This window comes from Antedon bifida, chromosome 1 (assembly GCF_963402885.1).
Source record: "Antedon bifida chromosome 1, ecAntBifi1.1, whole genome shotgun sequence".
NCBI classification, from domain to species: Eukaryota; Metazoa; Echinodermata; class Crinoidea; order Comatulida; family Antedonidae; genus Antedon; species Antedon bifida.
In genome coordinates this window covers 15028845-15047804 of record NC_136226.1, presented here as the reverse complement: position 1 = coordinate 15047804, position 18960 = coordinate 15028845, and the positions used below count along the sequence as shown (strand labels likewise).

Here is an 18960-nt window from a genome sequence, read left to right as displayed (position 1 = left end):
TGCTGACCGGAAAAGTTGGGGGATGGGTTACTATTTTCAGGTGCCTAATTTAAGATTAGTAGTAATAGCCCACTACTCTATTATTAACCCCCCTTCTAAATAGTAACCCACCCTAAAAACAATCAAAGAATAATAACCCAGGGTTACAATTAGAAAATTTACGGTACTCATTAGGCCTAGGCTAGGCCCCTAGGCCTAGGTATGTGTGTATGCTATGCATATGTATTATTATGGTACTGTGTACAGTTTGGCGTTTCATAAATTCTCAGCAACTTGGTCAGGCACTATAAATATATTGAATTCCTGTAAATAAAAACAAAGAAAAATAATTAAGCATGCAATACTACATAGGCAGAACTAGCTAGCCAGCCTAGGCCTAGGCTTGGGCAGGCACACTTAAACTAAGGCCTGTGTTGTTAGGTAGGCGCCTAACCTAGCTTCCCAGCCCCAGTAGGTCCAGGCCTAGGCCTAGCCTATATACCATCTTCTCTAGGCCTATATATGATAGGCCTGACCTAAAACGTACTTTACTTTATTAGCCTAGCAGTCAGTATGATATAATCAGAAAAAATAGAAAATAGATGTATTTTTCTTACCTCTTACTAACCAAAGCCAACTCAATTTTAATCAATATTAATCTTCGCATCGAAAGGAAGATCGGACCATTATTTACTTTTACAAAAATAAAGTTAATGCAGAGCCTGAAAGTCGGCAGGTAAATGCCAAATAGAAATCATAACGTTGGCGACGTATAGCAAACGCAATCGAAATTGTCCACACCGCTCAACTCAAGCAGGTCCGATGCCATGGTCCAAGCAGGTAAATGCCAGCTGGTAAATGCCAAAGGGCCTCACACACGCAGGACAACTGCCAATGTGCTCTCATGGCGGCAGAACGCATGCCATTGTGATCTCACACAAGCAGGTCAAATGCCATTGTGCGCTCACACAGGCAGAAAAAAGTCCATTGTGAGACGGATACATAAAGAGGAAGTAGTTACAAAAATAATTGTTGATGAGGCTATTAAAATTATCATGATAGTTAATAGTGAAATGGTTTCCTATACAGTATAGTAATAACAATAATACATAATGATACAAAATGATATATATAAAAAATACATTCACATAAAAAAAAAACTTAACTATACTATACTTAAAAAAATCTTTATTTCGTTATAAAGTAAATATCATTACTATATTTACAGTTATACATCTTGCCTAATATTTTGTAATATATTGTATTTTTAAATCATATCTCATCATTTTGTTGTTAAAAATATTAATGTTGCATCTTTTACATCTTACACCACCTTTTTTATAAATGAAGTACTAAAAATATGTGGTAAAATATTGTTTTTCTAGAAAAATTTTATCAACTGCGTAAGTGCTTCACTGATTGGCTCAACTGATTTTCGCAACAAGCACGACAAGACACGATGCAATTTGATGGACATAGCAGATTGCGTTATATCCCATGATGCTGAGTTTATTCTAAAGGTAAGTTCCATTTCAGTTACTTCTTAAATGTTTTAAGATAATATAGAAAAGGTTGGTGCTTTTCTCTCTCTCTGAGTTTTAATTGGAATACTTATGAGATGTTTGCTGTATTCATAAATGCAGACAAACTTATGCATTTAAATGAATATTATAAAACATTACTTGAATACTATATTGAATATATTTGACAGGTTGCCTTGTACTGCCGATCTGAGTTAAACATCAGAACTACCTCCAACTTCTTGATAGCCTTTGCATCTAATCGTAGACCATGCCGAGCTTATCTAAAGAAGTACTTCTCAGCATCCATCAGGTTGCCATCTGATTGGATTGATGTAGCAGAGACTTATCAGGTGGGTCATTTGCATATTACTGTTTACTTATTTTGTTTTGATAAGTTCACATATTTGGTTACAAAACGGTTAAGTAATACTGTATTTGACTATAAATTGTTGTATCATTTGCAGACATTGAATGATAAGTCTATCAACTTTGGCTCGCTTCCCTCTGCTTTGAGAAAAGTTATGACAGCAAAATTCCCCGACTTTGATGAATATCAGTTAGGTAAGTTGGCCTACAACTGTTAAATAAAATAACTTATTGGTATATGCGTATGTGTTTTGTACATCATGATATTGTTTATATTATAGCCAAGTACAACAAAGACAAGAAAGGAAAGCCAAAGAAAAAGAGTGAAAAGTTGACTATTGCTAAAAGGAAATATCGGGATCATGCAGAACGGGAAAAAGCGAAAGAAACAGAAGATTCTAACTCGGAAGATGATGAGGTAATTATACAAACCGAATTGGTCAGATGTTTAGTCCTGCCAATTATGGTGAAATTGTAATTGCTACAAATAGTATTATCATACATATTGTCATTTTATGGAATTTTTTTTGTGGAATTTATGGAGAACAGAACTTTAAACCATAAAAATCACTTGCATACATAAATGCTTATCTTTGTTATTACAATATTACATTCTTATTCTTTAATAAACTACCAACGGTACATGTTAAATTTGCGTCAGAATGTAAATTAGTAACCATGGAATTCACCTTTAAATTGTCTTAATTTATTTCTCTCTTTTTATAGAATTTTTTTTTTTTAAATTTGTTTTCAGGATGTAGTGAAAGATGAGGGAGAGGAAACAGAAGAGGAGCTTGTCAAACTGACCTTTACCCTCAAACAACTTATACGAAAGTTGCACATCAAGGAACCAGCCAACTATGTCATGGCACTTGTTGGAAAGAAGTAAGTAATAAACTAAATTCGAAAAATTGAGAGAATAATATTAGATGACTGCATAACAGACTACCATGTGTAACTGCTTGTGATGTTTTGAAGGCACCATAACAATAATCTTTTGGGGGCATACTGTGGATGTTATGCGAGCAAATGTCACATTATTATTATCATTATTGTACTTTTTTATTGATTTATTTTTTTTTCTTTATTTTTATTTTATCTGGTGGCCATGACTTAAAGATTCTTTGCAATCTTATTTTGGTGACCTACCACACACTGTATTACTACTTATATGCTTATATCTTTCAATTATTTGTCTTACTTTGTATTAAAATGTGTGTGGTAAACGAGTGAAACAAACAAACATTGCTAATAAAATCAGTCGAAATAGGTACATGTGGGCATCCAACTATGGGTGCATATGCGGGCAATCGTGTAATGCAGATCTGTGTATATCTTGTTTTTTATATCATTTTATGTTTTAATATTTATGGATTTTGTTTTGTTTTATTTACAGGTATCCAGAGGACTTGGAGAGCTTCTATAAGGCCAAGTTAACTGGTGTTTGGGATGCAGATATGGCTGGAAAGAGAATGAAATTGGCAATACCTGAAACATGGGAAACTCAGGTTTCAAAGTTTGGCAACAAAGCAAAAACATGGGAACGCTTGTTAGGTAGATATTTTAAAACTTAATAATTGTTGCCACACCTTAAACATGACTGAATATTTGAATTCTGTAAACGCTCCCAAAACAAACTTTTCTTGAGGTCCAAAAGGTCCCAAATTCATTTTTACCATTAAAAACACATTCTGAATACCAGGGGCCGGATTTATCAAACTTGCTTAGCAAAAAAATCGTCTTAACTTTGCCTTAAATCCTTGATTTTGCCTAAGTCAGATTTATCAATATATCTAAGCAAAAAAATTTGCTTAATTTTGTCTTAAATCTAAGACGAACAACACCCTGCCTTAAGATGAAAAATTTCGTCTTATCTCATTTCTGCAACAAAAACATTCTTTTTTGACAACGCGAGCGCGCTAGGCCGGAACATTGAACATTCGGAAAGGCTACGCTAGTGCGTTTTCCGCTGTACTACGGACGCTAAAATAATGATATCGATCTTCATAAAGATGGCCTAGAAATTGGACGAGCAAAACTAATATTTTCGGGATAGGTACGACCCAATTGACTAACTTTTAGAAAACTGTATCGGCTGCCAAGGGTCGCTGTCATTGATAAAAATAAATAAATGTTGATTTGATTTAAGTTTAGAGCGAATGATTTTCGTATGTATTTCCGACTGTTGTGCTCTTTCTCTATTTCAAGTAATATAAACAATAGTAGCCAGAATGCGCCCTCTCTTGTTGGGAGTGAAAATACGGCAATAAAATGTTATAGCGCCGCCATCGCTAAGAGAAAAAAGCTAATACGCATGCGTAAGCAAGAATTTTTCGTCTTAAGACATAATTTGCTGCCCTCTAGAGTTTAATTTTGCGCATGTGCAAAGTAAAATTTACCTAAGACAATTTTTCTGCTAAAACATTTCTAAGACGGTTTGATAAATAAGATTAAGTTATTTGCTTAAGCACTTCTTAAATATTTCAGCTTAAGCAAAAATATAAGCAAATATTGATAAATGCCAACCCAGACAGAAAACCAGACATATTTGGCCAGTATTGGAAGAGTTGTATTATATTTCAATGTAAATTGTTAGTTTTTCTATTATTGATATGATACTGTATCATTGGCCATAATCTCCTAATACAAAGCAATTTTAAAATTAATTTAAATTTTTACTCCAATAAATTCATTACATTTGGTTTTGTGATCTTTGTAGATAACAAAAAGTTGCCATTCATGGCAATGTTGAGGAATCTTCGTAATATGATACAATCTGGTATGTCACAAAAACATCATGATGGGGTCATAAAAAGACTGACCAATCAGAATGCAGTTGTCAATAGTCGCCAGTTCCCATTTAGATTTTTCTCTGCATATGAAGCCCTTCGACAACTTCAGCAAGATCTAGAAAAGTCAGGTAAGATTTTCAAGGCATTCATTTGTTGTTCTGCATTAATCAATAATGATAAGTGTGCATATACTAATTTGTATTTTGTAAACACATAAATATGTATTTCATTTTGTTAATGATAAAATTAGCGATAGAACATGTGTTGTGTTACATCATAGTTATAAAGATAGGGATGGCAAGACATAATGAAAACCATTACTGTATTTTTTTTAATTGTTTCTATAGAAGGAGCAATCATCAAGGCTGCTATGAAGAAAGAACAAATGACAGAACACAATATCAGAAGGAAAAATAAGAAAAAAGAAGTAATAGTCAAGTATGTAAACAAGGAAGAGGGGGTTACCATGCACCCTTATGATTTTTTTAACATGGATTTTTGTATTCTTGAATATATTTAATTATCAAATTTCATTCTTGCCATATATGGTCTTCTGGGCATCTAGACAGTGATTTGGGGGTCATCCATGGGTGCTCTTTTTTCATCTTAGGTTGTATAAAATGACAAAAACACATACATAGTACATATTTTCCACTCAAAGTGATAGTTTGTAAACCAATATATTTACATTTTAGTCTATAAAGTAGTAATAAAGTAATCTACCACTTTTTGAACCGACAGAGAAAAACTGTATGATGTCCTTATCTTGGAGAGATACCGTAAAGCATTAGACACAGCTGTCAAGATTGCCACGTCTTATAACGTGTCTCCTATCCCAGGACGCACCATGATTTTTTTGAACGTCGGGGCACATATGAAAATTCCATGTACATCAGCAAAAGGACTTGGAAAACCTAAGTCGGTATGTACACAATAAGTGAGATGTTTTGAGTTGTCGAACATTCATACAGCAATTGTAATTTGTTTACAAATGAACTTATTATATAAGTTTTCAACCAAATTATTGTCAACTGGTTTCACCACAACAAATGAAGCATAGTGTACGTTAATATATGTACCTATTGTGCTTATTAAAAAGATCTTGTTTAGATCATAACATAATGGACATTAATATTCTGATGATTCTGATTTGTCTGTTTTGTTGCTTACCTTATGATATTAATTTGATCAAAGTTGTTTTGAGGTATTAGCAAAGAATTGAATTGAATTAATGACCATGAGACTAAACTTTTGTATTGTATTTTTTATTGCAGGTATTGGAAGTTGGTGTTCTGCTTGGTCTCATGTGCAAGTACTCTTGTGAGGAATGTACATTGATAATCTATGCCAATGGTCAACAGATGAAAGTTGAACTTGAGAAAGGAACCATTTTGGATAATATGAAGAGTGTCATTGATTGCTCTGAGGTAGAGTTAAAATTTTCTTTTTGTTTGAATGTCTACCAGGGGAAAATTTCGAAAGATGGAGTGATGAAGACAATGGGATGATACTTAGTCTATTTCGTGCCTAGCTTACCTGGATAAACTGACAATAGTCCTTTTCCTCAAAGTGCGAGATATAACTTGAAAAGTAGAAATTTTCATTGAACACCCCTCTCCACAAATGGTATAGTCCAATGGGATGATACTTAACCTGTCTGTATTATGTTTGATATTCAGTTTTGCTCTTTGTTTAAAGGTCATGACTGCTGCAGATGATGCAACTGGTGAAGCTGTGTTGAGTGATGAATCATTCTTTGAAATGATTAGAGACAGAATACAAGTAAGGCTTGATCATTCTTCCATCAATATCATTGCAAGTCCACTGCCACATTCATTCTAATGATGAATAGTGGTGAATTAAACCTGGAGTTGAGAAAGTACTAACTGAACATGCCCAGCTCATTAACTGTCCAGCAAAGTTACATAAAAACTTAATGACTAAAGCTCTGTCTACACTATCGAACTATGTAACAAAAAACTGTGATGTGCCCAAATATAGTATGGTAGTGATATGCCAAAATATGGTAGTGATATGACAACATGTCCATATATGGGCACATCACATTTTTTGACACATAGTTTGATAGTGTAGCCAGAGCTTTATACTTATTTTTGTATGCTGTATTTCAGCTTGACAATCTTGTAATCCTCTCGGATGGCTTGAAAATGGACAGTGATCAAGGGAAATTGGTTGGTAATTTTCTCAAAAAATATCGAAAGATCGTCAACCCCAATTTGCTGTTTGTCAATGTAGATCTTAGCAGGAAATCGTCAAGGTAAGTATAGGTTTAATTCTTCATACAAATACTGTAAACATGTTTTATCTCTTGCCAATATAAATGTTTAAGTCCCATCGAAAGCGATTTAGTTCACTGTTGGAGTCCCCGGTCTAGCATGTGTGATGTATGTGTTATTGTTTGTATCCGGAATGAATTGAATTGAATATTAGTGGTAGTTTTGTTCTCACAGACTAGCTGATTTACAGCCAGAGAATGAGAATGATATCTTCATTGCTGGCTACAGTGATCAGATCTTGAGGTATATCGCGGAACGAGGAGGTGGTGGACAGTTGACCCATGTGGAGAACATCGACAAAGCTCAGAAATTGGTGCCAGAACAGGTATTGGTAATAATTATTATTAGCTATGCAATTGAACTTTGACGTCTTTATAAAAAAGCTGGTGGGGGATATTTCTTAGGGTGTGTACAAGAATAACAAATATTTGACTAAATGAAATACATAGTTATTTTTTTGTTTACACTAGGAGGCTGCAGTTGCCAAGGCAGCAAGTAAAATGGCGGCTACTTCAGAGACTGAAGGATCAATGTCAATACCATCTGTCATCAAAGCACCAAGGTACTGTAATCCTACATTTTTTTCAATGAAATTTCAAAGCTTTCCCCCAGCTCTAAAATGTTTCTTCTTCTTTCTTCTTTCTTCTTTCTAAATAACAAAAACTTGATTCATGTTGATTTACTTCACATTGTTACAGTGGTGCTATTTTGTTCATGTTAGGTGGCGAACAGCAAGAGTATTTATTTCCTCAACGTTTCGTGACATGCATGGGGAACGCGATATTTTGACAAGGTGTGTCTTCCCAGAATTAAGGGCACGAGCAAAGAAACATCACATTAACATCTATGAAGTTGACCTACGATGGGGTGTCACTGAACAGGAAGCAAAACAGAATGGGTCAGTAATAACTCTATTTTTAGAAACTGAATGTGCTAAACAAATGTTGATATCTTTTCAATGCCATACAAAGACATTTATTTCAGGAAAATTGTACACAAAAATACACAACATAAATTGTTTTTCACTGAAAATTTGAAGTAATTTTTATATTATCATAATTTGCAGATCAATTGAAATATGCCTTGGTGAAGTTTCTCGATCTAACTTCTTTATCGGTTTGCTGGGGAATCGCTATGGTTATGTACCAGAGTCATATGATGTATCCAAACAGTCTGAGGAATTTGATTGGTTGAAAGACTACCCTACAGGACGCTCAATCACGGAGCTCGAGATGCAGCATGGTGCCCTTGCGAACACTGAGTCCGCTGTAGGTCGAGCATTCTTCTACTTCAGGACTGATGCCATAATTGAGTAAGTAGTAAAATTAAATTCTAGAACTTTAGTTCAATCGCTTGGTGGTAAGATTCCTCTCTCAGTGTGTAAAATTATTTTAATCTATTGAAGCAAAATTTGGCCAATTAGGTACTGCATATATAAATAGATTATTAAAACAACAACAATTTTTTTTTTCAAAGCAAAATTCCTGATAAATGGAAATCAGATTTCCGCAATGACAGCCTCTCTGCAGATGACAATTGGGGTAATCTAAAGGAAAGAATTCGCAAGAGCCCTCTCGAAGTTTACGATATGTAAGTGCAGTATTTTTATACAAATATTATGCATATATAAACCTACCAACTAAAACTATATTTAATTTAAACTTCAACTCTGGCAATTAAGCTTTTGGAATTTTATTGTAATAAATGAAATGGAGTTTGAAACAAACAAACAAACATGTTGATGTTATTATTTGATTTTGTTAGGTATCCATGTGAATGGGGAGGTGTTGTAGATGGTAAGCCAGTCTTATCTGGATTAGAACAGTTTGGAAATCGTGTCGTGAACAACTTGTGGCAAGCAATAAAAGATGAATTCATAGATTTCAAGGTAAAAATTGATTGCAAAAAAGGGCTAATTTAAGAATTAGTTTTCAAAGAACACTTACTAAACACATTTATTTTTTTTATTAAATTACAGGACCAAGACGAAGAAGAAGAAGAAGAAGAGGAATCCCAGAACAATTTACATGAAGATTATATGTCATCACATTTAAGACAATTTGTAGGCCGTAAAAACAAGTTGAAAGGTAGCATGAATGCCATCAAAAGCATGACAAGTGGTTTGATTGGAGTGGTTGGAAAACCTGGATGTGGAAAGTCTGCCTTTATGGTAATTAATACATTTTTTAATATTTGAAATTTTGATTGCAATATATGTAGAATAATACCTTCATAGGAAATATGGCTTTATGTAACAATTAATTTTAGTCACTAGGAGTGACATTTTTTCTTTGCTTTCTGAAGTTGGAACAATTCTAAAACTGTAGGCCAGTAGATACAAGACAACTCTCTGATGTACACTTTGGCTCTGTCCTACCTGGCTATACATTACCTTATACTCATGGCAGGCTTCTTCACACAAACACACACAAAATAGGCAGTTAATGATTAATATTTGTATTTTCTAGGCCTCGCTTGCTAAGAAGTGTAGGGAATGTTTATTAGAGGATGAACATAATATGCTTGTTGTACACTATGTTGGAGCAGCACCTGGTAACATCACAAGCTTACTTAAACACGTCTGCTTTCAACTTAATTCAAGCTTTGGACTGAATCGTAGAATCCCAGATAATTATAAGTAAGATATATCTACCTTACTTACCGCTGTACTGTCTATAGAATACAATACAACCAATGATATGCAAAAGCAGTGAAAGAAATCATTTTGTATATTGGTTTCGTATTTCTTTTAATTACATTATATAAATTTAGTATAGCACCTTCCTATATTACGTTTTCTGGACATATGGAATGCTTTATTTGCAGAAGTTTATGTGAAGAGTTTTCAGAATTTTTGAAGGGAGCAGCATCTCACTATGAATCAGCTCCAGTTAAAATATTCATAGATGGAGTAGATGATCTAGAGGATGATAACCAACCAAAGAACCTGGAATGGATTCCAGAGAATATTCCAGAGGTTTGAAAATCCTAATTTATAGTTAATAATAGTTAAAATTAGATATAACTTTTATTTATTTTACATTATTTTCAGTATCTTTCTTTCCCTTTACAGAGACCACCAAAGCAAATAACTTTCTTCTATGTTTATTTATCTCCTGCTTCTTCTTCCCAAACAACATCCATTTTAGCATTTGGTCTTCCTCCCTTTCTTTCCTCAATAATCTTTTATATTTCCATTTCACCAATAAAGATCTTATTGTTCATAGGATGTCATCTTTGTTGTGAGTTGCCAAGAGAACTCAATAAGTCACAAAGCATTGTTGAGGCGGCAACGTGAGAGTTGTTCCATCATCGCTCTGCCACCTTTAGACATATTGGAGAAAGCTGAGATGATTCGCAGTACTTTATCAGTTTATGGAAAGACTCTTGACGAATCGCCCTTCAACAACCAGCTGAAAATACTGACTGCTAAACGTGAAGCAAACTTGCCGCTTTATCTAAGTTTAGCCTGTGAAGAAATCCGCTTGTTTGGTGTATTTGAGGAGGTACAAAGATTTAACATTAAAGATCATTCTATTATTCATTTTATTTTATTTTGATAGGGTAGCTCACTGCTCTGAGGAGGACACATTTAAAATACTGTATTACAATTAGAAACAACTTCTCTTCTTTTTAACTATTACTGGTTTTATGAGATGAACAGTTTATCCACATGCTGTTAAAAAATGGATCTATTTACATCAATTTACATTTTGACCATTTCAAACACTTGTACTTGTTTGTAATATAGTTTCTTTCATTATTATTTAGCTTTCAAAGAAGTTGAAGTCGATGTCGCAGACAGTGAGCTCTTTGTTGGTAGACATCTTCCAGCGTCTGGAGAATGACTTCAGTAAAGACACTATCTTAACAGCTCTGTGTCTGCTGGTCTGTGCCAGGAACGGTATGTATCACATCATGTATACAGTATACAAGTATCAAGAATTTACTGATCTCATAATTTCTTTTTTAGGTTTACTATTCCACATCCTTTTTTGAAATAACAAACTATACTTAAAGCTGAGGTACAGGCATGAATTTTAAATATAATATCTGGTTAATTGTACATAAATTAAATATTTGTAACAGAAATCATGATGAAAAAACATGAATTTCCCTTAATATGGTCAAATACAAAATTTGGCAAAATTCTGCCATAAAAACCAGGAAGACTTTTTTTCAGTAGTTAGGTAGTTTAACCTAATGTAATAACATGTCTGGTGACTCCCTAGAAGGTGAAAAAAGATGGTGGATATATGGTGGATAATTTTTGCTATAGCATGAAAATAAAAATCTGAAGTTGAATAAAAACACCAGAAATGTAAAATTCAAGTTATATTACCTATATTTAGTCATCTGATAACATTTTTTACCACACCGTTTATTTTTTATAGCTTTTTAAAATGCCTCTCTATTTACAAAATTTGTGTACAAAAGAATAGAGATTTTACTGTGTAATTTGAACTATCCCCACTGATAAGAAAGTGCTTATTTTCAACAAGCTTGTGTAACACAAATAAAATCCTAAAAATTATGAAACATAGGGGAAACTATAGATCGATAATTATTGGAATGTATGATCAATAGAAATTTTTTTGCCGCACCTGGCCTTTAACATTCCTGTATTTTTCATGTCAATAGCATAATTGCTATGAGCACTCACTGGCTAAACCCAGGAGCTTAGGGGGCCCCAGAGCATGAGAGCAGCCCCAGTGCAAAGGAGTGCTAAACCAGGGGGCTTGCCCTCTGTGTTACACCACTGCCCCTTGTAAAAGTAACATATTAGAATAAAGTACTATGTTTTTCCCTTCAGGTCTATATGAAGATGAACTACACCAGCTACTGAGCATTCACAAGATTCTCCACAGTAACAAGTACAAATTTCACGATGTTATGAATGTACAACTTTCCTCTGAAGATTTAATGCCACAAGCTACATACAGACAGCTTATACGTAGTCTACAAACGTTTCTACAGCCGGTAGCAGAAGAAGGGTTAGTAAATATTTCAATATTTGATTTCAAGGCATTTATTTATGATAGCTACTGTAATAATGTGGGTAGTAGCGTTGCCAAACTGCATGTGTATGTAAAAATATTAGGAAATTGTAGATTATTATTAACTTGTTTCTTTTTTCTAAAGTCTTGGACGTCTTAGCCTTGGTCATGGGGAATTTGAGAAAGCAATCCGTCAGCGATACTTAAGAGGAACCGCAATGGAATTTGAGTTGGTCCTGCATAGACTTTTAGCAGGTGAGATCCAGCACCAAATAGTGTTGTCACCTTCTTAATATTAGTCAAATCAAACATTTCTAAATTGCAAATTTTTGTATATTTCAGCTTTTTACCATGCACAGGCAGATCCAGATAGGAATGGTACATGGAGAGGCAGATCACCACATACTTTCACAGAGTTGCCATACCATTTAACATGTTGTGGCATGTACTCAAACTTAGCCAGTACTCTTTGTAACTTAAACTTTGTCCAAGCTAAATGCAGACTAGGACTGGCAACACAACTTATGGGAGATTTCTTAGGAGAAGGAAAAGCAAACTCTCTACAGTTTAAAAGAGAAAAGGAAAAGTTTCTTCAGTCACCTCAAGTTACTGTAAGTTTATAGCAAGAAAATTGTATGTCTTCTTATGCTATTTATTCATAAATTAATTCTTGTTGAATTTGATTTCCTGACCACTTTTTCACATAGGCCTTTGACAACCCAGTGGCTTAAACAGAGATTGTTCCCTTTTCTTGCGGAAACCGCACCACTTAATTTCTTGTGGTTACATCACCGGCACCATAAATATGGCATATCACTATGATATTGAAAAAAATAAAAAAAATAATATTACTATTTCTTTCTAGGCTTTCAAAGATTTTGTCTCTAGGAATCTCCACATCATAGCAGGAATCCCGTCTCTTACATGGCAGCAAGCCATTAATGAATCTTCAGATTCTGTTGTACATCAGACAGTTAAACCTGTCATTGAGAATCTGGATACATCTTTGAAAAAACGACTGTTGATCTGGCAAAATAAACATGAAGGAGTTCATTCATGTACCAGAACATTGCCTAGTTTTACAAAGGTATATTTTATTTTTTCTTGTTTTACATTATATAATATTGACTGAAACTGATTTGTTGTGTGTTCATATATTGCTTATGAAAATGTTGTATTGTTACCGACATTTTCTGTTACTAACAACTTTTATCTACTTTATTTCAGGACATCACATGTATTGCCACGTCTCCAAACAAGAAGTTAGTTGCCGTTGGCAGTCAAGACTGTACAGTCAGGCTATATGTGCAGGAAACAGGTGTGGAATTGATGTCATTCTCAGGTCATTCTAATACAGTGTCTCATTGCTGCTTTGTTGGCAATACACATCTGGTGAGCTCATCCTTGGATGGCACTCTGTGCCTCTGGAATGTCAGCCAAGGCCATAGGTAAATATCTTGAATAATTATGAATACATTTTCCTGTTAATGTTTTAATTTAGGAATAGTTTTATAATTAACTAGAGGGTACTCCGAGAGTACAAACCTCCGCCTACTGTAAAATTCCCCTACATAAAATGCCCCCTGAATATTTTTTTTTTTTACATTTTTTTTTATTAGTTCTAAGTGTAAATATGTTAACTGCACACTACAAAGTTGTGGATGACAGTGTGGTGTAATGGTTATGTATCCAGCCTCTCACAGTTGAGATTGCTGGTTCAAGTCTCACTGAGGTTTTTTTTTTTTATTATTTTTTTATTTCTTTTTTTTTTTTTTTTTGTGAACCTTGATCTTTGACCCTGACCCTTCAAAATTTAACCACAATTATATGATGTGTCATTTATCATTGTGGCTAAGTTTGGTGAGAATCAGATAAAAACTGTGGTCTCTAGGCAGTAAAATAGTTTTTTGTTAGTTGTGACCTTGACCTATGACCTTTCCCCCTCAAATTCGAACTCGTCCGAGCTTTTGAGGCATAGATCATTGTGTCCAAATTTGGTGAGAATCGGATAAAAACTGTGGCCTCCAGGCTGTTCACAGACACACACACAAATGTACACACACACACACGCACACACAAACATACAGGGGTGAAAACATAACCTCCTTGGCGGAGGTAATAATGACTTATAATCATCCAGAACGCGTATTGTTTAATAGTGGGATAGTTTTAGATTGTGTTAAATACAATATAAGTTAGAATCTTGATATTGTTGCAGAATTGGTCGAATGACAAAGCACAAGAGACGAGTGAGTAACTGTGTATATAGTGCTAAGGAAAATCTGCTTGTGTCTGTTTCATGGGATTGTATGTTAATGGTCTGGAGTTCAAAAGACGGGTCATATCTTAGGGAATACCGCTCATCAAATCCAGTCAACTGTGCTGCCTTACATCCAGAATCAAACAAAGTTGCATTCGGAGGCTGGGATTCAACCATTGTTATAATTGATATTGTGAACATGAAAAGACTTGCTGTAAGTATTCTATTTGATATTCTTGTTTATTTTAGTTAGAAAAAAAAAAGAAATAGGATTTTTAAAAAAATACAAGCAGCTCATTAGAACTTGTATATATAACATACATAAATACATTAACATGCATCTGTATAATGTGTATATATATATTTTATGTCAAGATCTTAAGAGGACACACTTCAGCCATTCATGACTTGGCTTATTCTCCTTCGGGTCGTCACATAGCTTCAGCATCTCTATGTGGAGCTGTCAAGCTTTGGTCTGCAGACACTGGCACCCAGGTAAGCTTAAGAAATGTTCAAACAGTTCAAACATTAATATTTGAATCAATAGAAAATTTAATTATTAAGTCTCTATACTCTGTTTAAAGCCTTGTCTACACTATCAAACTTTATGTGACAACAAAATTTGATTTGCCCATATATGGACATGATGATATCATATCACTACCATATTTGGGCACATCACACGACAAACTAGTTTGTAGTGTAGACAGAGCTTAATAGTACTAATAGTAATTGAGAACACAATGTACCACCTCTATGCGCTTTGTTAGTATGTATTGCCAAGCAGTTCTGTTCTAAATTCAAGTCATGTATTCAAAATTGTTCCTTTTCTATTGTCAATAAGGTGCTTGCTCTTGATATTTTAGGTTGGGACACTGTCTGGCCATGCTATGCCAATTAATGGATTGTCCTTTTCAACTGACGGACAAGAACTGATTACTGTTAGTGATGATCAGAAAATTAAGGTATTTATTTTGGTTTACAAAATAATATTTTGTAGTTTGTTCATGTACATCTCTATAGATTTCTCTATGCCTGTGAATTGGGTTTTGTGTACTTATATAAGATTGATATTTTTTTATTTTAAGGTTTGGTCTGGGCAACTGGGACGACATGTAACAACATTTGAGAGTGAAGAACTTGGTGGGGCAACTAGTGTGTCATTTAGTCCATATGGCCAGTATGCTGCTGCGGGCTACCACAATGGTGAGGTTCGATTATTTGATCTGTCTACTGGTATTGAAGAATGGTCAAAGAGTTTGTACAAAGAGAGGGTTAACTTTGTGGTTTGGTGTTTGGTGTCTACTACCGATGGTCCTGAGATTCTGACTGGCTCAGCAGCTGGAAAACTAAGAGTAAGTTGATATCATTCTAAAGCTCTATCTACACTATCAAAGTAGTTTGACAAAAAAAGTGTGATGTGTCCAAATATGGTAAAGATATACACAAATATGGTAGTGATATGACATCATCATGTCCATATTATGGGCACATCACATCGTGTAGACAGAGCTTAAAAATATAGTAATCATTATCTCTATCAATAGGTAAGAAATAAAATCTATTTTTATACTTTTATTGAAGCTGTCTATAAAAACTGCCAAAATGGTTAACATTGTCAATATAACAAGTGAGATTATTTGGGTTGAGATTTTAAATGTTTTCATATCAAATCACATACAATTTATTTTCTATTGACATTATTTTTTAGATGACAAACAAATCAGGTGACATGAGTCAAGAACTGCAAGGAGCTGAATGTACTGCCCTTCTAGCTGGAGCCTACAGTCAGAGAATGCGCTTTGTCGTGGCTACTAGTGAAAATGCAGTAATTTACTTGTGGAAGATTCCATTACAGCGTCCATCAAACAGGTAGCTAAACTTGTCTATCATGCAATTATCATCATTCATCCATTATTCAATCTTGATTGATCTCATTTAGCCACCTACATTATTCATTATTTTACTTTCCGTTTATTCATGCCTTTTTGTAATCATTAGCATACAGTATTACCGAATATTACAAATATATACGTGTACTGTTTAGTAATAATTAATTTCTGTTATAATAATGTGTTTTAATCATGTTCATTATTTAATATATATTTTTCAGGGTCTCAATTTCTGAGCTTTGTAAAATTTACACAAACTGCACTGCTCCAATCAGCTGTGTTGATTTTAACGCTGATGGTTCAAAGTTTGTCACTGGAAGTAGAGATATGGTAAGAGAAATTAGCATATTTCAAATTTTGTATTATAACAATAATCTTTACTTTTATTGTTCTGGATTGGTGTGTTGGGGGTGCAGGAGAAGGTGGGGGTGGTAGCAGGGTGAATTTAAACTCATAGGATGTTCAGTTCAGATTCTACAATAAATTAGCAGGTAGAAGGATGAATCATCTTTTTTTTTGCATTAATCATGTATATATCTATTTATTCTTTAACTGTATAGTCTTTACTTGTATGGGATACTGAAAAACTAGTGAAAAGGAACGGCAATGCTCCAGCAATTAAAACTTTAAATGCATGTCATAAAGACTGGATAAATTGCTGTGCATGGTCTGACAAGGATGATATGGTGGTAAGTAAACTATTTAAACTTTAAATATTAATGAAAAAATTAATAAAACATTCCATGGAATATTAACATTATACAAAATGTTTAATATGTAATACTTTCTTCAAATAAAAATAATTTGTTTGTAAATACTAAAAAAAACCTTTTTATAACTAAATTTTATATAAACGTTTATTATTTTGTATAGGTCACAGGGTCAAATGATTTCACCCTGAAGTTGTGGGACATGCAGAAATATGAAGAGGTGAAAAAGGAATTCAAAGGTCATCAAAGCAGTGTGAATTCAGTTGCATTTGATGTATGTATACAATAGTATGTCATATTCAAATCGTTTGTATTCGTTTCATATTTGAAAGAATTTAAAGAATTTTACATTTTGTTATAGTCTGGATGCATTGTATCTGGAAGTACTGATGGTACAGTAAAAGTTTGGACCAAGAGAGGAGTTGAGATCACAACTATCAATCCACAGCAACAAAGGATCAATTCCTGCACTATCAGGGTCAAAGCTCAAATAGGTTTGTTGTTGTCTTTACCAGTTTCTTGAAAACCAAAATTATTCTGTGTGACACACAAAAATTTGCAAAATACTTTTTACTTACAAAAAATGTTTGATGAAAATATTTTTACTTTCTTCAATAGAAGAAACAGAGCTGCTCGATTTTGAGAATGATGATTTCAGCATTAAGTCATCATGGGTTACAGAGAGTCTTGTAAGTGAATGGAAGGACACACACAAGACAAAGAAACTTGATAAAGTGAAAGACAAAGAGGTGATGATGGAAGATGTCCTCCTTGCAATTGCAACTGATGGAGGCGCTGTTCAGTTTTGGAAGCCTTTGCAGGTATTGTTTAGATACTATATTTGGATTTAACGATAATTATATGTATGTGATCAATTATCATATATATCATATAGCAACAAATTTCTGTGAAGAATGAAATAAAATTTGTATGATCGTCATCCACAAAGCCTGGCTTTCCTTTTTTTAACAGGGTAATGAATTAGCCACTCTTACTGGACATTCAGACCGAGTGACATCTGTGGCAGTGGGCAAGGATGGTCAATTAGTGACATCATCTCTGGATAAGACCATCAAGTTTTGGAAATATCAAGTGGATGCAGACAATGAACCTTTGCAAGGTCATAATGGAGAGGTCACAGCTATGGCACTTTCACCTGACGGTACTATTGCCATATCTACAGGAAGGTACGGTCTTTGTATATCTTTTTAAAATTTTAATTAATTGGACAGAGGTTTGCCATATACTATTGTACATATTAATGCAAAGTACATATTGAAAACACTTAATTATTGGGTGGGACTCGAACCCATGACCTCCAGTCACTATCCTGGCATTCATACCTAGACCACAGAAACAATATATTATGTAACTTTCGGTAAATGGTGGTTAACTCCAAATAAAGATCAGAACACATCTACTAAGAATTCAACTTTTTAATCTATTTTTACATTAATTTCAAGAATCAAAAGTGCATGACTTATCCTTTTCAATATATATAATACAGTATTTTCAAATTATTTACAATTTGATCTGAAATTATTTAATATTCTAGTAGATCTTATTATATTTTAAATATTACATTTATTTTAGAGATGGACAAGCTGCTGTATGGAACTTGACAGAACAAGAATCCACACATCCAGTCCAAGATGCCTGTATAAAGGTGTGTTTTACAGTCCTCTGTTTGTAGATATATATGCTTTTATGATCATGCCGTAATTGCAGCCTCCTTGTGTACATGTATATTGTAAAAGGTTAATTTCCATTGCCAGGATTAACCTAATGGAGAATTCTAACCCATATTAACACTCATGTATAGTTCATAGTTCATAGTTCATTTTATTTGTCCATACGGAAATTCATGTGACATACAATATTGCTCAAAGTTAAAAGGTTAATACAATAAAATTACATAGCAACAAAATTCAACGACTCAACTACGGTTATTAAAATATCTAATTGAGTATGGAATAAAAGAATTAAGGAAGCGTTTTGTTCTACAACGTGTAGCCCTCAAACGCCTTCCAAGATCTCAACCATTTAAAATCACTATAGAGCGGATGACTCTCATCTTTCATTATGGCAATGACCTTATCATAATTTTGACGTTACAAACATCATCAAATCTAATGATCTGTTTA

At 33.9% G+C, this 18960-nt stretch overlaps 1 protein-coding gene across 1 annotated transcript in view; it reads left to right on the top strand.

The window, feature by feature from the left end:
• LOC144843706 (telomerase protein component 1-like) overlaps positions 1-18960 on the top strand; it is a 50408-nt gene that overhangs the window by 21283 nt on the left and 10165 nt on the right. Inside the window, exons 3-42 of the mRNA XM_078700600.1 lie at positions 1365-1499; positions 1691-1852; positions 1967-2063; positions 2150-2286; positions 2623-2753; positions 3265-3422; positions 4588-4788; positions 5008-5098; positions 5402-5582; positions 5935-6087; positions 6359-6442; positions 6793-6938; positions 7132-7282; positions 7428-7519; positions 7679-7855; positions 8024-8269; positions 8434-8547; positions 8722-8845; positions 8936-9127; positions 9426-9595; positions 9784-9934; positions 10185-10463; positions 10729-10861; positions 11771-11951; positions 12100-12209; positions 12297-12565; positions 12820-13041; positions 13182-13402; positions 14173-14428; positions 14590-14709; positions 15081-15179; positions 15303-15569; positions 15926-16086; positions 16328-16436; positions 16667-16795; positions 16980-17090; positions 17178-17310; positions 17435-17637; positions 17789-18003; positions 18410-18482. Coding sequence (XP_078556726.1) covers positions 1365-1499; positions 1691-1852; positions 1967-2063; positions 2150-2286; positions 2623-2753; positions 3265-3422; positions 4588-4788; positions 5008-5098; positions 5402-5582; positions 5935-6087; positions 6359-6442; positions 6793-6938; positions 7132-7282; positions 7428-7519; positions 7679-7855; positions 8024-8269; positions 8434-8547; positions 8722-8845; positions 8936-9127; positions 9426-9595; positions 9784-9934; positions 10185-10463; positions 10729-10861; positions 11771-11951; positions 12100-12209; positions 12297-12565; positions 12820-13041; positions 13182-13402; positions 14173-14428; positions 14590-14709; positions 15081-15179; positions 15303-15569; positions 15926-16086; positions 16328-16436; positions 16667-16795; positions 16980-17090; positions 17178-17310; positions 17435-17637; positions 17789-18003; positions 18410-18482 — 6384 coding nt within the window. The remainder of the gene's footprint in view (positions 1-1364; positions 1500-1690; positions 1853-1966; positions 2064-2149; positions 2287-2622; positions 2754-3264; positions 3423-4587; positions 4789-5007; positions 5099-5401; positions 5583-5934; positions 6088-6358; positions 6443-6792; positions 6939-7131; positions 7283-7427; positions 7520-7678; positions 7856-8023; positions 8270-8433; positions 8548-8721; positions 8846-8935; positions 9128-9425; positions 9596-9783; positions 9935-10184; positions 10464-10728; positions 10862-11770; positions 11952-12099; positions 12210-12296; positions 12566-12819; positions 13042-13181; positions 13403-14172; positions 14429-14589; positions 14710-15080; positions 15180-15302; positions 15570-15925; positions 16087-16327; positions 16437-16666; positions 16796-16979; positions 17091-17177; positions 17311-17434; positions 17638-17788; positions 18004-18409; positions 18483-18960) is intronic.